Source organism: Paralichthys olivaceus, chromosome 6 (genome assembly GCF_024713975.1).
Source record: "Paralichthys olivaceus isolate ysfri-2021 chromosome 6, ASM2471397v2, whole genome shotgun sequence".
Lineage (NCBI taxonomy): Eukaryota > Metazoa > Chordata > Actinopteri > Pleuronectiformes > Paralichthyidae > Paralichthys > Paralichthys olivaceus.
The window spans coordinates 22,182,631-22,197,689 of record NC_091098.1 but is presented as its reverse complement, the minus strand read 5'-3'; the positions used below and the strand labels follow the sequence as shown (position 1 = coordinate 22,197,689).

The 15,059-nt window shown below is 40.9% G+C and overlaps 3 protein-coding genes across 5 annotated transcripts; 1 reads left to right on the top strand and 2 right to left on the bottom strand.

Annotated features, from left to right (window-relative positions):
* Window positions 1–184: 184 nt before the first annotated feature.
* On the bottom strand, window positions 185–5,869 carry LOC109634985 (NEDD8-activating enzyme E1 catalytic subunit-like). 3 transcript variants are annotated; one of them, XM_020095848.2, is made up of 18 exons: window positions 5,755–5,869; window positions 5,625–5,663; window positions 4,581–4,704; window positions 4,349–4,429; window positions 4,172–4,254; window positions 3,726–3,806; window positions 3,585–3,628; window positions 3,433–3,497; window positions 3,183–3,338; window positions 2,638–2,740; window positions 2,445–2,555; window positions 2,235–2,288; window positions 1,781–1,817; window positions 1,603–1,684; window positions 1,410–1,510; window positions 803–866; window positions 660–714; window positions 185–575 (listed from the first exon to the last, which is right to left on the bottom strand). In XM_020095848.2, exons 1-18 carry the CDS (start codon window positions 5,772–5,774, stop codon window positions 487–489), a joined length of 1,389 nt encoding a protein of 462 aa, XP_019951407.1. In that variant the 5' UTR covers window positions 5,775–5,869; the 3' UTR covers window positions 185–486. The 3 variants fall into 3 exon arrangements, with proteins under 3 accessions (XP_019951407.1, XP_019951408.1, XP_069382758.1); XM_020095849.2 differs by having other exon boundaries at window positions 5,601–5,663; window positions 5,755–5,842; XM_069526657.1 differs by lacking the exons at window positions 5,625–5,663; window positions 5,755–5,869 and adding an exon at window positions 5,469–5,584.
* Window positions 5,870–6,671: 802 nt separating this feature from the next.
* Window positions 6,672–10,531, top strand: LOC109634982 (PRA1 family protein 3). Its single transcript, XM_020095846.2, has 3 exons — window positions 6,672–6,962; window positions 7,928–8,145; window positions 9,370–10,531. The coding sequence occupies exons 1-3, from the start codon at window positions 6,781–6,783 to the stop codon at window positions 9,543–9,545; spliced, it is 576 nt and encodes a 191-aa protein (XP_019951405.1). The 5' UTR covers window positions 6,672–6,780; the 3' UTR covers window positions 9,546–10,531.
* Window positions 10,532–11,153: 622 nt separating this feature from the next.
* Window positions 11,154–13,853, bottom strand: lmod3 (leiomodin 3 (fetal)). Its single transcript, XM_020095910.2, has 3 exons — window positions 13,426–13,853; window positions 11,691–13,304; window positions 11,154–11,503 (listed from the first exon to the last, which is right to left on the bottom strand). The coding sequence occupies exons 1-3, from the start codon at window positions 13,711–13,713 to the stop codon at window positions 11,456–11,458; spliced, it is 1,950 nt and encodes a 649-aa protein (XP_019951469.2). The 5' UTR covers window positions 13,714–13,853; the 3' UTR covers window positions 11,154–11,455.
* Between the last annotated feature and the right edge of the window lie 1,206 nt (window positions 13,854–15,059).

The window sequence follows — 15,059 nt, the reverse complement described above, 5'->3', positions numbered from 1 at the left end:
TCCCACCCTGAAGGAGAGGAGCCACGGGTCCTACCTTCACAACTATAACTCTACCACTTATCTACTTAGGAGTCACAACTGTGCAATACTTATTTTCTTCTTCATATATTTTGTTTTAACAAGTTTAATGAATTAATGAAATTAACTTTCTAATCTTATCTAAGTGGAGGAAACAATTCTGGTGAATGTTTACAACCATTATAATAAAACTTTATTAGAGCATAGCGCGCATCATTATTCTCATCACTTGACTTGCAGGTAAATAGCAAGAATATTATTTAGCACAGGTCAAATACACAAAGAAGTAAACAACATAACAAATACAAAAAAACATTTTATGTTCATACAACAGATCCTATGCCACATGTAAGACTGTGCTCATTTACATCATGATCATATCAAAAGGTGCTGCTGCAGCATCACAGTGACCTCGTGACGACGTCACCCCCGCTTCAGTCCATCTGATATCAGTGCTGCGGGTGCTGCTCAGGTTGTGAAATTGAGCTTGAAGAGAACCGTCTGTGGTGTGGTGACATCTGCTACAGCTAGTTCCTGTCCGTCCGACAAGCCCAGCTCTGTGTCGGAGGAAAAGAAATACTGATTTGTGAATCTCAGCAGGTCATCATGTTTGATCTGACTGGAGTATCTCTTCTTATTACCTTTCAAAGTCTTGCAGAGGTTTGGCCTGGTTCGCTCCTCGATGGATTTAACAGACTGGAATTGAAAAGGAATCATAGTTTAGTTATAGCTGGTAATAAAAAGTTGCCAAACACCATGAATCATTCAGAAAGATGAATATTACCTGCAAATACAGTGTCTTATTTTTCCCTTCCAGAGTCGTAGTGATAGCTGGGGATTTCATTTGTCTGGAAAACATTTATACACAACCCTCACATGATTATCTCCAACAAGGAGGTTGTGTTTTCATCAGCGTTTGTTTGTTATTTAGCAGGATTATGCAAAAAAGTGGTGGCTGCATGGGGGGGGGCACGTGCATGAAAATAACTCACAACCAACAAAGTCTGAGTGACAGGGACTCTAGGTAGATTAAAAAGTAAACGAGAAGTTGTCGCGTGAGAAACAGAACTGCACTAAAAACGTTATGGACGTTCATGAGAGCAAACATGTGGAAAATAGCACTGCACAGTGCACACAGCTATACACTGCATCAATGGAGCAAAACACCAAGTTGGAGATCTCTAATGTTATTATAAGAACTGTAAAAATGTTTTAGTTTATTCTGAAGCTATGGCAGAACAAATCAGAATATGACGAGCTGCCACAGTCTAAATAATTAAGGGAAATGCTGCTTTGACATGAAAGGATAGGGCATAAGCCTTGGCGGAGGTCTCAGTGAATTCAGTGTCGTTTCTCTTGTAGCATTGAACATTTTTTTTCTGAATACTCACAGAGAGGCGTTCTCTGTCAGGTACTCTAAAACCTCCTGTAACTTGGCAGAAGGAGGGAACTGGAGATCTTGAGGCACCTGGCTGCATGCTGAGCAATTTTCCTGCAAATGAAAGAGGATGCAGAGTAAGCTGGTTATTCTCTGTACGGAGAAATGACACAACTGTTTCATAATCTAATGAGGGCAAAACAAACCTTTCGCTCAGCTTCAAAGGTGTAGGTGTACAGTCCATCCACGTCATTAAAGACCATGTAATTATTTAAAGGAATATACGCGCTGAAAGATCAAATCTTGTGTTAATAATTCTCAGTCATTTTCATGTGAAGACAATCAACAGATGAGATGATCAGGACGTGTTTCTTTGCTACCAACCTTGTAGCAATTTTAAAAACCTCAGTGGCGCAGGAAGCTGTGGAGAACAGAAGCAAAATGACTTCCAGTCAGTTTTCTTCTTCTATATATTTATATATAGACCAGTATCTTTGTATAAGACATGTTGTACTTCATTAGCTGTGTCAGGGAATTTGACCTCTCAGGTCAACCATCTGTGAGACACTGTTTTGATCAAGCATAATATACTGTATATCATACACAATATTAAAGGTGTTAAAATAATGTGTGAGTCACAAATTCCCTGACAAGCTAATAAAAGCTGTTAGTGAGTCAGTTACTTATATATTTAGTCAGTTAGAGGTAATAATAACCTTATTACTTAAACAACATCATATAACCAAAGGAATGTTAAATATATGTAATACATAGCTACTCAATATAATGTCGCGTCTCTTTATAGCAACAGCTACTGCCAAATGTTTAAGTTTCATACCAGCAATAACAGCGTTGGTTGATGCCACAGCAGGAATGATCCTTTTCACAACTCCTGTGACAGAAGAAACTAGATTAGATACCATCAATCATTATAACTACTTGAGAAGCAGAGCTGGTGAGAAATGCATCTGTTCCACTTAAATAAGACTGATGTGGCACATTTGCTTTGGATGAAATCACCGTATTTCAGTTTCATCACTGTGTTCACCTTGAGTGAGTCTGTATGTCACTCCTGTGATGTTGAACTCTGCAGCTCTTTCTTGGGATCTTTCAAACACCCACTGGATGTGTTCTGGATTGTCTCCATCTAAGCTGGTATCTAAAGAAGGAGAGGACCTGGCTTGTTAGACTGTGTTGTACAGCAGGCCAAAAAAAATAAGAGGAAAAAAAAGAGAGCTCACCTCCAAACGGATCTTCTTTTGGCCACTGTAAGATTCTGGCGTATTCGATGCAGTGTTCTGGAAGCCTCGGCATTGACGCAATGGTGCACATGGGGAAATTAATCTGTGGATTGTAAAGTATGAATTAAGGGCAAACAGAAAAGCATCTGACATTGCACTTGATTTCACATCTATTTTTTCTTGTTGTTTGGTGCCAAACAGTCTCTGCTATACTGGTGCTGCATCTTCCAGCTATTTTTTTCTCTCTTATTTTCTGTAGTTTCTGTAGATGGTGTTCTTTTCTGTGCCTTGTTATTCTGGTAGCTATTTTTGCATTATGCCTCAAGTCATTTATTTCCCCCCCCCCCCAACAGAATCTGCTGTTGCTGCAGGTGAAAATGTAAAACATAACCTCCTCTGCACCACCAATTCTTTGTCTCACCCAAAACACTGAGCTGAGCTGCAAATGCTTTTGTAAGGTTGATTAATTATGATTCATCCCTTTGTTGTTATGAAATGACTCTCAACAGTGACAATATGAGCTCCGAAAGCTGCTGAGAAGTGACCTGTGGTGGGTACAGCTCCAGCGTGCAGTCGATGCAGGCAGTCATGCCGGGCAGGATGACACGGGCGTTTCCTTTAAAGCCCTCTGTTCCTCCATCTATTAGCGGAATGATGGAGCTGGGATCCAGGACCCCGTCTTCATAACTCAGGAGGGAGATCTAATAAAGGCAGAATAAAATAATAACACAGCTTCTGATATACAAAAGTTAATCAAGTAAAGACAAACAGTAAAACAACATGTATTTTTCCTACCAGCATCCCGTTCATCCAGCGTCTGGCGATGATGGAGTCCAGTCCACAGACGATGATGTGGAACTCTGCAAAGTCAAGAGCAGTTTTTTAAAAAACGTTTGAAGTGTTTATTTGGTGAACTCTTCTCATGCATGTAAGAGAAACACACTTACCCCTGTAGAAAGACTCATCAAAGTCTTGAATCTTTTTAAAGTGACTGTGTGTTGTTAATAAGGAATGAAAATCATGATCAAGATCCTTTTTTTTACATTGTTAACTACGTCTGTGAAAACAACTGTTGTTGAAAAGGATACGGGATAACTTTACATCCAGGGACACGACTGTTGATGAAGTCAGCAGCCACATCTGCCTTTGGTCGCCCAACATCTTTGGGCCTAAATCATAAGATATAGCAGGTGATAACAGAGCAGACGAGGAATGTATTTTGATTTTATCACACAGGATCAATCAAGTGCCTCATTCATCAAGAGGCAAATAAAGTACATGTAAATTTAGGCACTTAAGACATGTAAGAATAACAATTTCATGATTTTTATTACCACAACAATTCAGAGGCAAATACATTGTTATCTTGCTGCTTTTGTTTATTGGGACTGAATACGTCCATCATCGTTGAATTAATGTCATAGATTAAAAGACCTGGTTACTGAGGGCTATAGGGCTTTAATATAATATTTAAGATATTAATGACTATTTAACAAAGGATTTAAGGAAAAGTAAAAACCGAGGGGGGACCTACCTGAAAAGAAACTGCCTGTTGAGGTTGGACACATCAATAGTATCCATGTCAACCACGTGGATAAGGCGAAACCCAGACAGAGCCTTGAAAACACAACAAGACAATGTGAGAACTACAACAATATATTTCTCAGATTACAGTCAAGTGAGCGTGAAGTAGATCAAAGTTACTTCCTACCAGATTTTTGAGAAGTTCACATCCGAGTCCTCCCGCACCGATGACCAGAATCTTACAGGTCTCCAACAAGAACTGCAGAGACTTGCAAAAAGAAGTATCGACATGTTTAGAACACTGCATTCAAACAAACATCACCATAAATTAACAGTGTGAACTATTTATCACTACGCACAGATTCAGTCTGAGATATGAACTGCATGCATTCTGTTTCATGAAGGTGTTTCTGTGTCACCTCAGTGCTCGGCTCAAAGTCGGGATGAGTGAACGGGCCGGGCCGCTCCAAAAACTTCCTCACATGATTCCACCGGCCATCCCAGTCACAACCACTGTCCCTGTGTCCACCATCTACAGCCATTCTGCACACACAACACACCAAGACACACTCAACTTGTACTATAACTTATACGAGTGCATTTCTCCCAAGTAATCACTGTTTATTTTCTAATTTTCCAAGGTATAAAATTTTGTGAATGAGAGAAAACAAGCCACTGACCAGTTAAACTTTAAAATGTTTCTATAATTCATGATAACCCAGCAGTCTGCAGAACTGTAACTTGGTCACAATCACGTGTGGGGTCTTTAATTAGCCGTCTATGGGGTATATGCATTTGTCTCTGGACAGCGAACATCATCGAGCACCAACAACTTCTCCTATGAAATACTTTTAAACCATGTTTTGAATAAGTCCTTCATCACACAGCCGTCAGACTCTAAACCCTCACAAATGAAGAATAAAATACTGCACTGGTGTTTCTCTCATGTCACATACTATTTGCACTATTTCTCTAAAGGAGAATAACTTTTTGCACATTTGTTTCATCAGCACATCACAATATGTCTTGATGTGCCACTGTACTGCAGAACATTTCCACTCAAACTATTTAAGTTAAAGATGTATATTATGTACATACTCTGAATTCACCTGGTGTGTGGATGAATAAAGTTTTACCTTATCTTGAATAAAGAGTATTATTATTAATTTTCTTTGTGCATTGCATTGTGGGATATTCAATTGAAAACAATAACTCAGCCCCTGCAGTGGACTGGTGTGTGGTGTGTAGCATTAGTGCAGAGCTACAGTGTGCAGGCTCTTGCAGTATTGGGAGCAGTGCGGGCTCACAGTGTTGTGTTATCGGCTTCACAGTGTCAATTAAACATCAGCACAAACGTCTAAGTGGTTCATTAAAGCGGTTAATGGCTGGTTGTGTCGGTGTCTCCTGGCCCAGCAGTAGCTGCTCTCTGCTGCCCGGACCTTCATTTCGCATTCGTCACTAACTTCTCAGTCAGGTCCTCTATTCGCCTTCTTTTCTTCTCCCTGCAGGAACAGAGGACAACACGTGTGTGGACGGTGAAGCGTGACGGTCAGACTCAGGGGGAATGAGGAGTTTTACTCCATTGACACTTACGGCTCGTCGGCATCCGCCATTCTTTCACGGTCCCATGTCCTCGATTCTGACTGGCGCGTTCACGAGCGTCAAAGCTGCGCAGCTCGCGACACCCGGAAGTGGTTGAGTTGCAGGGGAATATTTAAAGAGACACACACACACTTCACACACACACACACACACTTCACACACACACACACACACACTTCTCACTTCATAGCTCGTGCAAACATTCAACTTTCATCCAACATGTGAAATATGTTAAGTGAAAAATAAAACAGTGTATTCAAAATGGAGGAATAATAAATAGAAAAAATAGCATCACCCCAGAAAGCATCATGTCTGATAATAACACGTTTTCCACTTGTATGCAAATTTTAATACAACTTGTCCCTGGAGGGCAATTTTAAGACAAACAGAGGAAGACAAGCAGTAAAAACAAGAAAGAAACAACGATGACGCCAGTGCAATGTCCATGGTTGATTAAATACAGACATCTCTCTCTCTCTATATATATATATATATATATATATATATATATATATATATATATAGTTATGGTGAATGAAGACCAGGTAGCAGCAGATGAAGAGATACTGTAGCCTATGAATACAAATATATACACAGCAGATACATATATATTATGAACACTTGAGGTGAATACTGATAATGAAGAATAAATGTACCAGCATGTAAGTGGTCAACTGAAAAATAGATCACATACAGGTTTGTCTGCTGCTTCTTCTCCAACGCAGGCCTTGCTCAACCTCGCCTCTTTGTTTTAATGCATTTATCTCTAATTGATGCCAACATGCAGTTCAATGACTGTGCATATAAAGTATATATTTTTCTATTTTAAAATCCTGTCCCTACACACGTGTGTATATATGATTGTTGTAGATGGTTCAACCACATGTGAACTCGCGAGATCTCCCCCCTCCCCCTCCCCCGGAGCCAGTCAGCTGTTCCGTCCAAACACCTCTCAGTGTGCGTGTGCGTGCGTGGGTATGTTTGTGTCCCTGTGTCTCTTCACTACACGCTGGAACCATGGCTGCCAGGATGGAGCTAGCGCCTCTCAGACCGTGGGACGACTTCTTCCCCGGGACGGACCGGTTCGCCAAACCGGACTTCGGGGATTTGACGAAATGGAACAACCGAGTGATCAGTAACCTGATGTACTACCAGACCAACTATTTCGTTGTGGCCCTGGTGGTTTTCATCATCGTCGGGTGAGTGGGTATGCTAACACAGCTAGCCTCTGTGGCTCCATATGTTTCATGAGCACACACACACACACACCCATCAGGAGCATGCAGGGTATGTCTGCAGCCATTGTTGTGCCAACGTTCAGTCGATGATGTCAGGAAGTCTCTGTTAAATCTGTCTTTTACCCTGTCAGGCCTATAAATATGTTCCTTCTTAATAATATCCACTAGTCATGTAAACACTGCTTCTCAGAATAGACCATCACTCACATCCTCAGTCCTCTTTATTTAGAATTTAATCATAATAGACTTCATTTATGAGGCACCTTGAGTTTACGAAGTGCTTCAACCAGGAAAAGCAAATATAAGAGAAATAACAATCAGCAGGATGCAATGTGACAAGGAGGCCAGACCTCCACAAACACGGGAGCGTTCACATTAAATGAATTAATATAGAGCTGTGTCACTTAAGAGCAGTGATGAGAAGTCAAATAAAAGGTGCAAAGAAAATGATTTTTTTTAAAAACACGACATCCCATGAGAGCAAGTCTATAAAAATGTGTTTTAAAAAGTGATTTTAAAGGAGTCACTGCCTCTGCGAGCCTCTTCTCCTCTGGTTGGCCGTTCTTAAGCCGAGGGGCCCTGAATTCTGTGATGTAGTTCGGAGCCAGACGCCCAGCATGCTGTAGAAGTGATCAGTACCAGTGTGTTAAAATCAATTCTAAAACCGACAGGGAGCCAAAGGAGAGAAGCACGGATCAGATAATACTGCATTAGCTTCTTAATGATCACATATCACTGTTGTTAGCTGGTTGTGGCTCAATAATTCATAGATCGGTTAGGATGAGTACAGGCCTTAGTGCAGGTATTGTGTTCTGGCCAGGAAGCTACCCATTGTTCTTACCACCAGCAGGTTGTGCTGTTAAATAAAAAGAGAATACCTCCTATTTGAAGTCCACATGTCATTTTGTTTGTGCTTCAATGCTCAGGTTCCTGAACCCATTCGCCATGTTCCTGGGGGGAGCCGTGGTGTGTCTGGTGTTCGGGGGTTCGGTGTGGGCAGGAGAGAACAAGGCCACCATCAAGAACTTCAAGAGGAAGAACCCCACCCTGTTTGTCATCGGGGTCATGGTCACCAGCTACTTTGTGCTGTCGCTGTGTGGTGGTGTCATGGTGTTCATCTTCGGAATCACCTTCCCCCTGCTGTGTAAGTGTCGGCACATTTAATATTTATTTTTTATCACCACAGGGGACTGTCAGATATCATAGGTGGGTCTGTTTAGACCGAGGACGGTCGCCAAGGTGTTTAGTTCGATTCTGTTAAGGTTCTACTGAAGAGGATCAAGACCGTAAGTTTTTATATCAATTAATTAAAACCAGGTTTCTTATTTAACTCAGTATTTAACCAAACAATTTACAACATAATAAAACTGACCAGGAAATAAAATATTTCAGTAAAATAAGTAGAGGAACCAAAACTAAAAAGCAAGAGAGCAAATGAAATCTTACTTGAAGGAATTGGACATTGTATGCCAAATGTTAATGGGCAGGCTGTTTTGGTGGAAAAAATAAAACTCAGTGGAACTATACAGTCCTAGTGCCGCTCAGTTTGATTTATCCTCACGAGATAGTTTTGTAAATCGTCTTTCTTTCAGCATTCTTTAGACAATTCAGCCAAAGCCAAGGTTATTTCTTCTTCTGTATCCTTGACATAAAAATGCAAAAGATCTTCTCAGATTGCCACAGATGCTATATGATATTGTTTAAGTTTTAACTTTCCGTCCGTACTGCAGATTGCAGACATGTGTTGGCTAACGCTACAGGATGAAAGCTGTAACTGGGGGTGGTGAGTCACTTAGGGATGCATGGCTGAGGTTTCTCTGTGGGTGAACAAGTTTTTCCGAACGCTCTCAGTCTGACTCACAGTAGGAATTGAACAGTATGAACAGTATGAGCAGTATCAGTGATCTGTATTCACTTATGACCCAGACTCTAAAATAATGTCAGCATTGCAGGGGTTAGGTTCTGAATTGTAGACGAGAGCTACAGATATGGAGTCAGGAGTTCAGCAGAGTGGTTAAGATAATTGATAGTTTGGGTTGTTAGAGCAAATATAGCAGCTCCAACATTGTGGCACAAAGACAAGGGAGCTTGATCACATCCCAAGACGACTGCCCACTGCTGTTTGTGTTGATCGGTTGCTATGTGTTGTTGATCTGGACAGAACCACATTTACCGGCTGAGGTCATGCTGTCAGCGTCTGCCTGACATGGGAATAAAAGATATGCCTGTCCCCCTCACACCTGCCGCCAAGTCCGGGGTCGCTGCAGTATCGCGTTTTGTTTTGTCATTTTTTTCAAAGATGTATTCCAGAGAAAATCATGTATATATGTGTGATTTTTATTTCTTTACATTTGCTTGTTTTCTGCAGTGATCCTCATCCACGCCTCTCTGAGACTGCGCAACATGAAGAACAGACTGGAGAACAAGATTGAGGGTGTCGGGCTGAAGAAGACCCCCATGGGCATCATCATGGACCTCCTGGATCAGCAGGAGGAGAAAATGAACAAGATTCAGGATTTTCTCGAGAGCAAACTGAAGGAGTGAGGCTCTAGTCAAGAGTGTGCCAAGGGAATTAGTGTCATATACAGAATGGATTAACATTTCCTCAGCATTATCCCATGTATCAAGTTTTTCATCTCCCCCCCTCTATATCCAGTAGTTTGCACTCCCATACTTTGTATCCATTTATTTTGTTCTCATATACGTTTGTTTTGTTTTAAACTGTAATAGATGGTTAGGCAGATTTGCACAATCACCCTGTGCACAGAATGTTGAGAGGCAATGGGCACCAAAGATTACCAAAGGTTTGAGCACTTCTGTGTCACAGAATATTCAAAAAATATTCCCGAAACAAATAATTCCCTTGTTGACAATGTACTTTGAGTATTCACAGGAAAGTAAACCTGAATGTTTCAACACATTATCACACGCCAATTATATTTATTCTAAAAATGAAGTCAGATGGTTTCAGTTTGCTACCTCAAAAACGGGCATGTCAAATTTTTCTCCAGCACCCACGAACCTGTTATCTGCTTAATGAAGTGCAATAACTGTCATCTCGTCTCTCCAGGACCTGTATGAATAGGGATCAGAAACCAGTGGGCTTCTACAGTAGACATGGTATTGGCTGACTAATAATCCTGGAGTTTACATATTCCTGTCGATAAAACCTTTACTGACAGTTCAGGCTGGTGTATCCCCTCTGACCACAGCTATGCAATATTTAAAAAAAAAAAAATGAATGGCAAGTGCAGCTTTATTGTTTGAATATTATGTCACGTTATTACAATGTCTGTTGTTATTTTTTGATGTATCTTTATTTTAATACTAAAGCATGCAGAAATGTATAAAGTGGCTGCAGGTTACAGATTATATATATATATATAACTTTGGCAATGTGGCAAACATACTGACTAAGTTAAAATGAAAAATTAATTTACCACGATTCTGGACTAGATACATATATGCTATTTTCCCGAAAATTGCCTTTCCTTGTACAAAAAAATAAATAAAAGCTATTAAATTTGTAACCTGTAATGTGTTTGTGCTTTTCACGCCTTGACTACAGTTTGTGCATGCTGACCTCACAAATGGCAGTTGGGATTGTTCATGAATGCTATATTATACACACAGCGTATAAGATCTATGTTTTTATTTGAGTTTTTCAGTGTTGAGAAGTGATGATGAAATCACAGAACTGACCGTAAACACAGCTGTCTCATGTAAAAACAATAAAGAGAACCTGATTTATGTTGAAATTGTTTTTCAATCAAGTACCAGTGTGAATATATTGATTTTTATCTTTTTTATATTCTTGTTTCTTTGGGTCAAATCCAAAACAATGTAGTGAGTTACAGACTAACACTAAAATAAACAAGCTTATATTATATCAGTGAATAAAAGACACAACCAGAAAGTGTGTACACGGTGTCATTTGAAAATTAAAATTGACAAATGATCCATGTGGCATTGATTTGTCAGGACTGATGGCCTTTCTTCAAATATTGCCCTTTATGAAAAACACAACAGTAATTTGTCCTTTTTAATATCTGAACTGCAAACTTACTGAAATAATTCACTGGGAATGTGTTGAGTTTGACACCAATGCCACACAGCGCTGTTAGTGATGGAAGAAGAGGAAACGACTCCCTGTGCGAAGAGTAAAATTTATTTTTTTTATTAAAAGGGAAACGCATGACAACATTTGATCAAACAAACCTACAAACTGGATTTTAAAATGAATTAATTATAGTTAGTTTGAAGATGAACTTTTCATTTTCATATATTCATTGTTGCAACATTTAGTGAAGAAACAACACAGTGGAACACAAATCAGCCATTTTTTCTTGTGTGTCTTGATTAACACATTTCTGAGTGTGTGTGGGGTCACTAATACCAGACATGTTTAAAATAAATATACAATATGGTGAAGACGTACAGTCGAAGTCATAACCTCAGAGGAGACTTGTTTCACTTGATTCCAGGGCTTTGGGAAGCGGCACCTGTTACAAAGGAAAAAAATAAAAATAAAGTTTGCTGGCGTTCTAAGTGTATCTGCAGAATCAAATCATTAATACTGGAATTTTGTCAGCATGCAGTGAAGAACTTAACAACATTTCACATATTCACACTGATGTGAATGAAGAACTCTCTTCTCTGATCTCACGGTGCAGACTTTCAGATACTCACAGATTTCAGATAAGCCACGTTGCTCTTTTTGATCTCGCCCAGGAGCTGATCGCGTGGTGTGACATCGACTTTCGGTGGCACTCGTCTGCGAGGGACAGGCTTCAAAGTCTTAATCACATTAGTCAGGTTGGGCCTTTCATCTGTCACCTCTTCGCTGTCCACCTCATTCACCCTGGGAGTCTTCCTCAGCTGGAAACCAGGGTTCACTGGTCTCCTGTTATCCCTCGGGTCCTGGTCCAGAAAAGGGTCACGTTTCTTGGGCGTCCTCTTCAGCTGCACGTCCCTTAAAGGGTTTGCTGGTTCAGCGCTGGGTTGTTTGGGAATGCCTTTATATTTGAGCTGCTTCTGGGGTTCTGGCTTCTCTGTCTGAGGTTGCTTTTGAGACAAAGCGCTGATATCTGCTGAGGGTGGGACGAGCCCGTGCTCCTGCAAGAGTTCTATGGGTGGTATGTACCCGAGCATCTCAAGTAAACCAGGAGGCAGGTTCAGACTGTGCTCATACATCTGCATCAGCTCCTTCTTCTCCTTCAGCTGCTGCTGCTTCTGCTCCTCCTTTCTCTGCTGCCTCTGAAAGTCCAGATTCCTGGTTAAAATGTTGGTCACCACCATCCTGGGCCCCGGCTGCTCAAAGTGATAGCCCATCTTCAGGAGGGTGTTGTTGGCCTTCAGCAGACGTGAGATCTCCATCTCGGCGTGGTGACCCAGCATGTGCCTCTGGTTGTGAAATCGCAGCTCTGTGAGAGTCTCGTTGAATTGGAGGCAGCGGATGATGGCTACGATTCCCTTCCCTGTGACGAAGTTAGACTCGATATTCAGAGTCGTGATGCTGCGGTTCTCTCGTAACATGTTGGCCAGATTGAAAGCTATGTTTTCATCGACACCCGTGTTGGCTATACTGAAAGTTTTTACGTGTTTGTTCCTCTTCAAGCCGTTGACGTAGTCCAAGAGCATTTCTTTGGGAATGTTTTCTATATTGTTCAGGTTTACCTCGGTGATTGAAGGGTTGTTGTTGCGGATTTTGTCAAGCGTCGACTCCAAGTTCGTCTCATTTCCTGAAGGTCTTGATGTCATTTTGATGTTATTCAGAGCCAGCTTTGGGATTTTTAATTTGTTAATTTTTCTCTCTTCTTTCGGCGGGAGCTCATCACTGGTTTCATTTATCTCTGGTGCCTCTGGAGCATCTTTGAGAAGCAAAGAGTCTGTTGTTCTTATTTCCTCTTTCTCTTCAACGGGAGATGTGCTGGGTTCTGAGCTCTCCATCTTGTCCGGTACATCTGGCAAAGGCTGATCACCATCTGACTTGTTTTCCTTTGCTGTTTCCACAATGTTATCTTGAGGATCCATGTGTTTGTCTGTATTTTCAAGTTCATCATTATTCACCAGTGGCTGCACCTTCCTATCATCTTTCACTTCCTCCTCCTCTTCGTCCTTTTCGTCGATCTCATCAACTACTTCAACAAATTCTTCGATTATCTCCTCAATAATTTCCTCTCCGTTTTCAGCACCTACAGCTTCTTCCTCAATGACTTCCTCTATCACCTCATACTCTTCATATTTCACAGTATCTGTGTTTTCTTCTTTTTCTTTCCTTTCAGCTTCCTCTCTCAAAGTTTTCTGATTAAAACAATAAATCAGAACAACTAGATTGGAACCATTTCAATAGATAGATGGATAAATCAGTAGGTAGGTAGGTATGTAGAATGATAGATAGATAGAACGATAGATGGCCTCTTACCTCACTGGGCAGCAGAGTAGTGGGGACTCTTTCCTCCTCGAGCATGCGTTTGGACTCTTTCTCCCAGTACAGGTAATCAACCAGGGATCTGTGGTCAAATGTCCCAGTCGGAGGCTTTTCTGTCTGGTCCTTCTGCCTCTGTCCGACCGGCACTCTCTCGTCTGGGGCAATAATTACATCCATCTCACTCTGAAGCTCCTGAAGCTCCTCGGGTGAAAGCATAGCGAGGAGTTCATCCTCATCAATGTCTTCCTCATTGAGTTCATCGAGGTCTCTGCCGTTGGACATGTTTGCGCTCTTTAGTTTGTTGTCTATTTTTGCTTCTCTTAATATCAAAAGGAAGGATAATTTCTGTCTGATCAATGACTCGGGGCAGAGCAAACTGGGAAGGCTCCGGCTCTGACTCTGGCTAGAAAGGGTTTGCTGCCCGCCTCATGCAGAGTCTAAAATTAAACCCTGTGAACTGCATGGAAGATATTTAAGGTGCAAGCAGGGGAAAGACATGCTAACATTCTTTTTTCAGCCCCCTCCTCCCAGCTGGCCCGGCCGTCAGGATCTTTTGGGATGACAGTTGCTTCAGGCAGAGGAAAGAGCAGGATTGACAGCAGCAGGTGGAGCATTTTCATAGGCCTGGTGGGAGGGGGGGAGTCATCAGAGCACCCAGAGCTCTCCAGAAGACAGAGGACTCTTACGGGCTGCACGACAACAAACACATGAGCCAGAGGATAGTTTTTCTTCAAGGGAATGGATTCTCTCAGCTGGAGAGAACAAGATGCTGCTTCTGTCTGACTTCAGACAGCTCCAAACAAAATGTGATGCAGTATGAGAGCTTTTTATTTAAAATGACACCCAGGAAGTTTTATTTATATAAGAAATAGAAAAAACTTGTTTTGGCTGTTTTTAAGTTTTTTGCAGAGTTAGATGGAAATATTTATAATACTTTCATATCTGTCTTAAACCTGATTAGCTTAGCTTATAGCATAAAGACTGGAAACAACCTGAACTCCATTCCATGATAAAAAACCTTCCAACAGTATTGTTTCAGAAGTTCACTTGTCACTTAGTCAATAATTTTATGTTCTCATCTGCATTTTGTCTGTTTGTTAGTTCAGAGGATTATGCAAAACTACTTGGCGAAACTTGGTGGAAGGATGTGTTTTCACTTCCTGTTAAATATTCAGAGATATTCAAATTTACGTTGATTTCTTCAAGAATAATTCATAGATCTTAATTTTAAACACAGGCATGTTTAAGGGACTTATTTATATGATTGTTTGCAATTTAGTGCAGATCCAAACGTAAATCTGGATATTGTGAAAATGTAGTTTCATAAGGGGACTGTTGAGCCTTGGCAGAGGTATGTTGTTCCTGTTCTTGTTTGCTTGTTAAATCTAATTTGTGTGCAAAAAAAATATTCAGTCTGAGTTTAATTTTCCTGATGGGGCAAATTGGGCAGAACTCCAATAACTGCAGAGCCTGCCTTGCAGTTCCTTGGTTGCTAAGTTCAACTAACCAACCAGCTGATCTTCTTTTCAAACTCAATCGATAAGGCTTCATTCGCTAAAAGGCTCCGAATCAATTTCCCGAACCATCCAGCTATTCCTTAAAGGTTGACTCACTTACTTAATAACAGA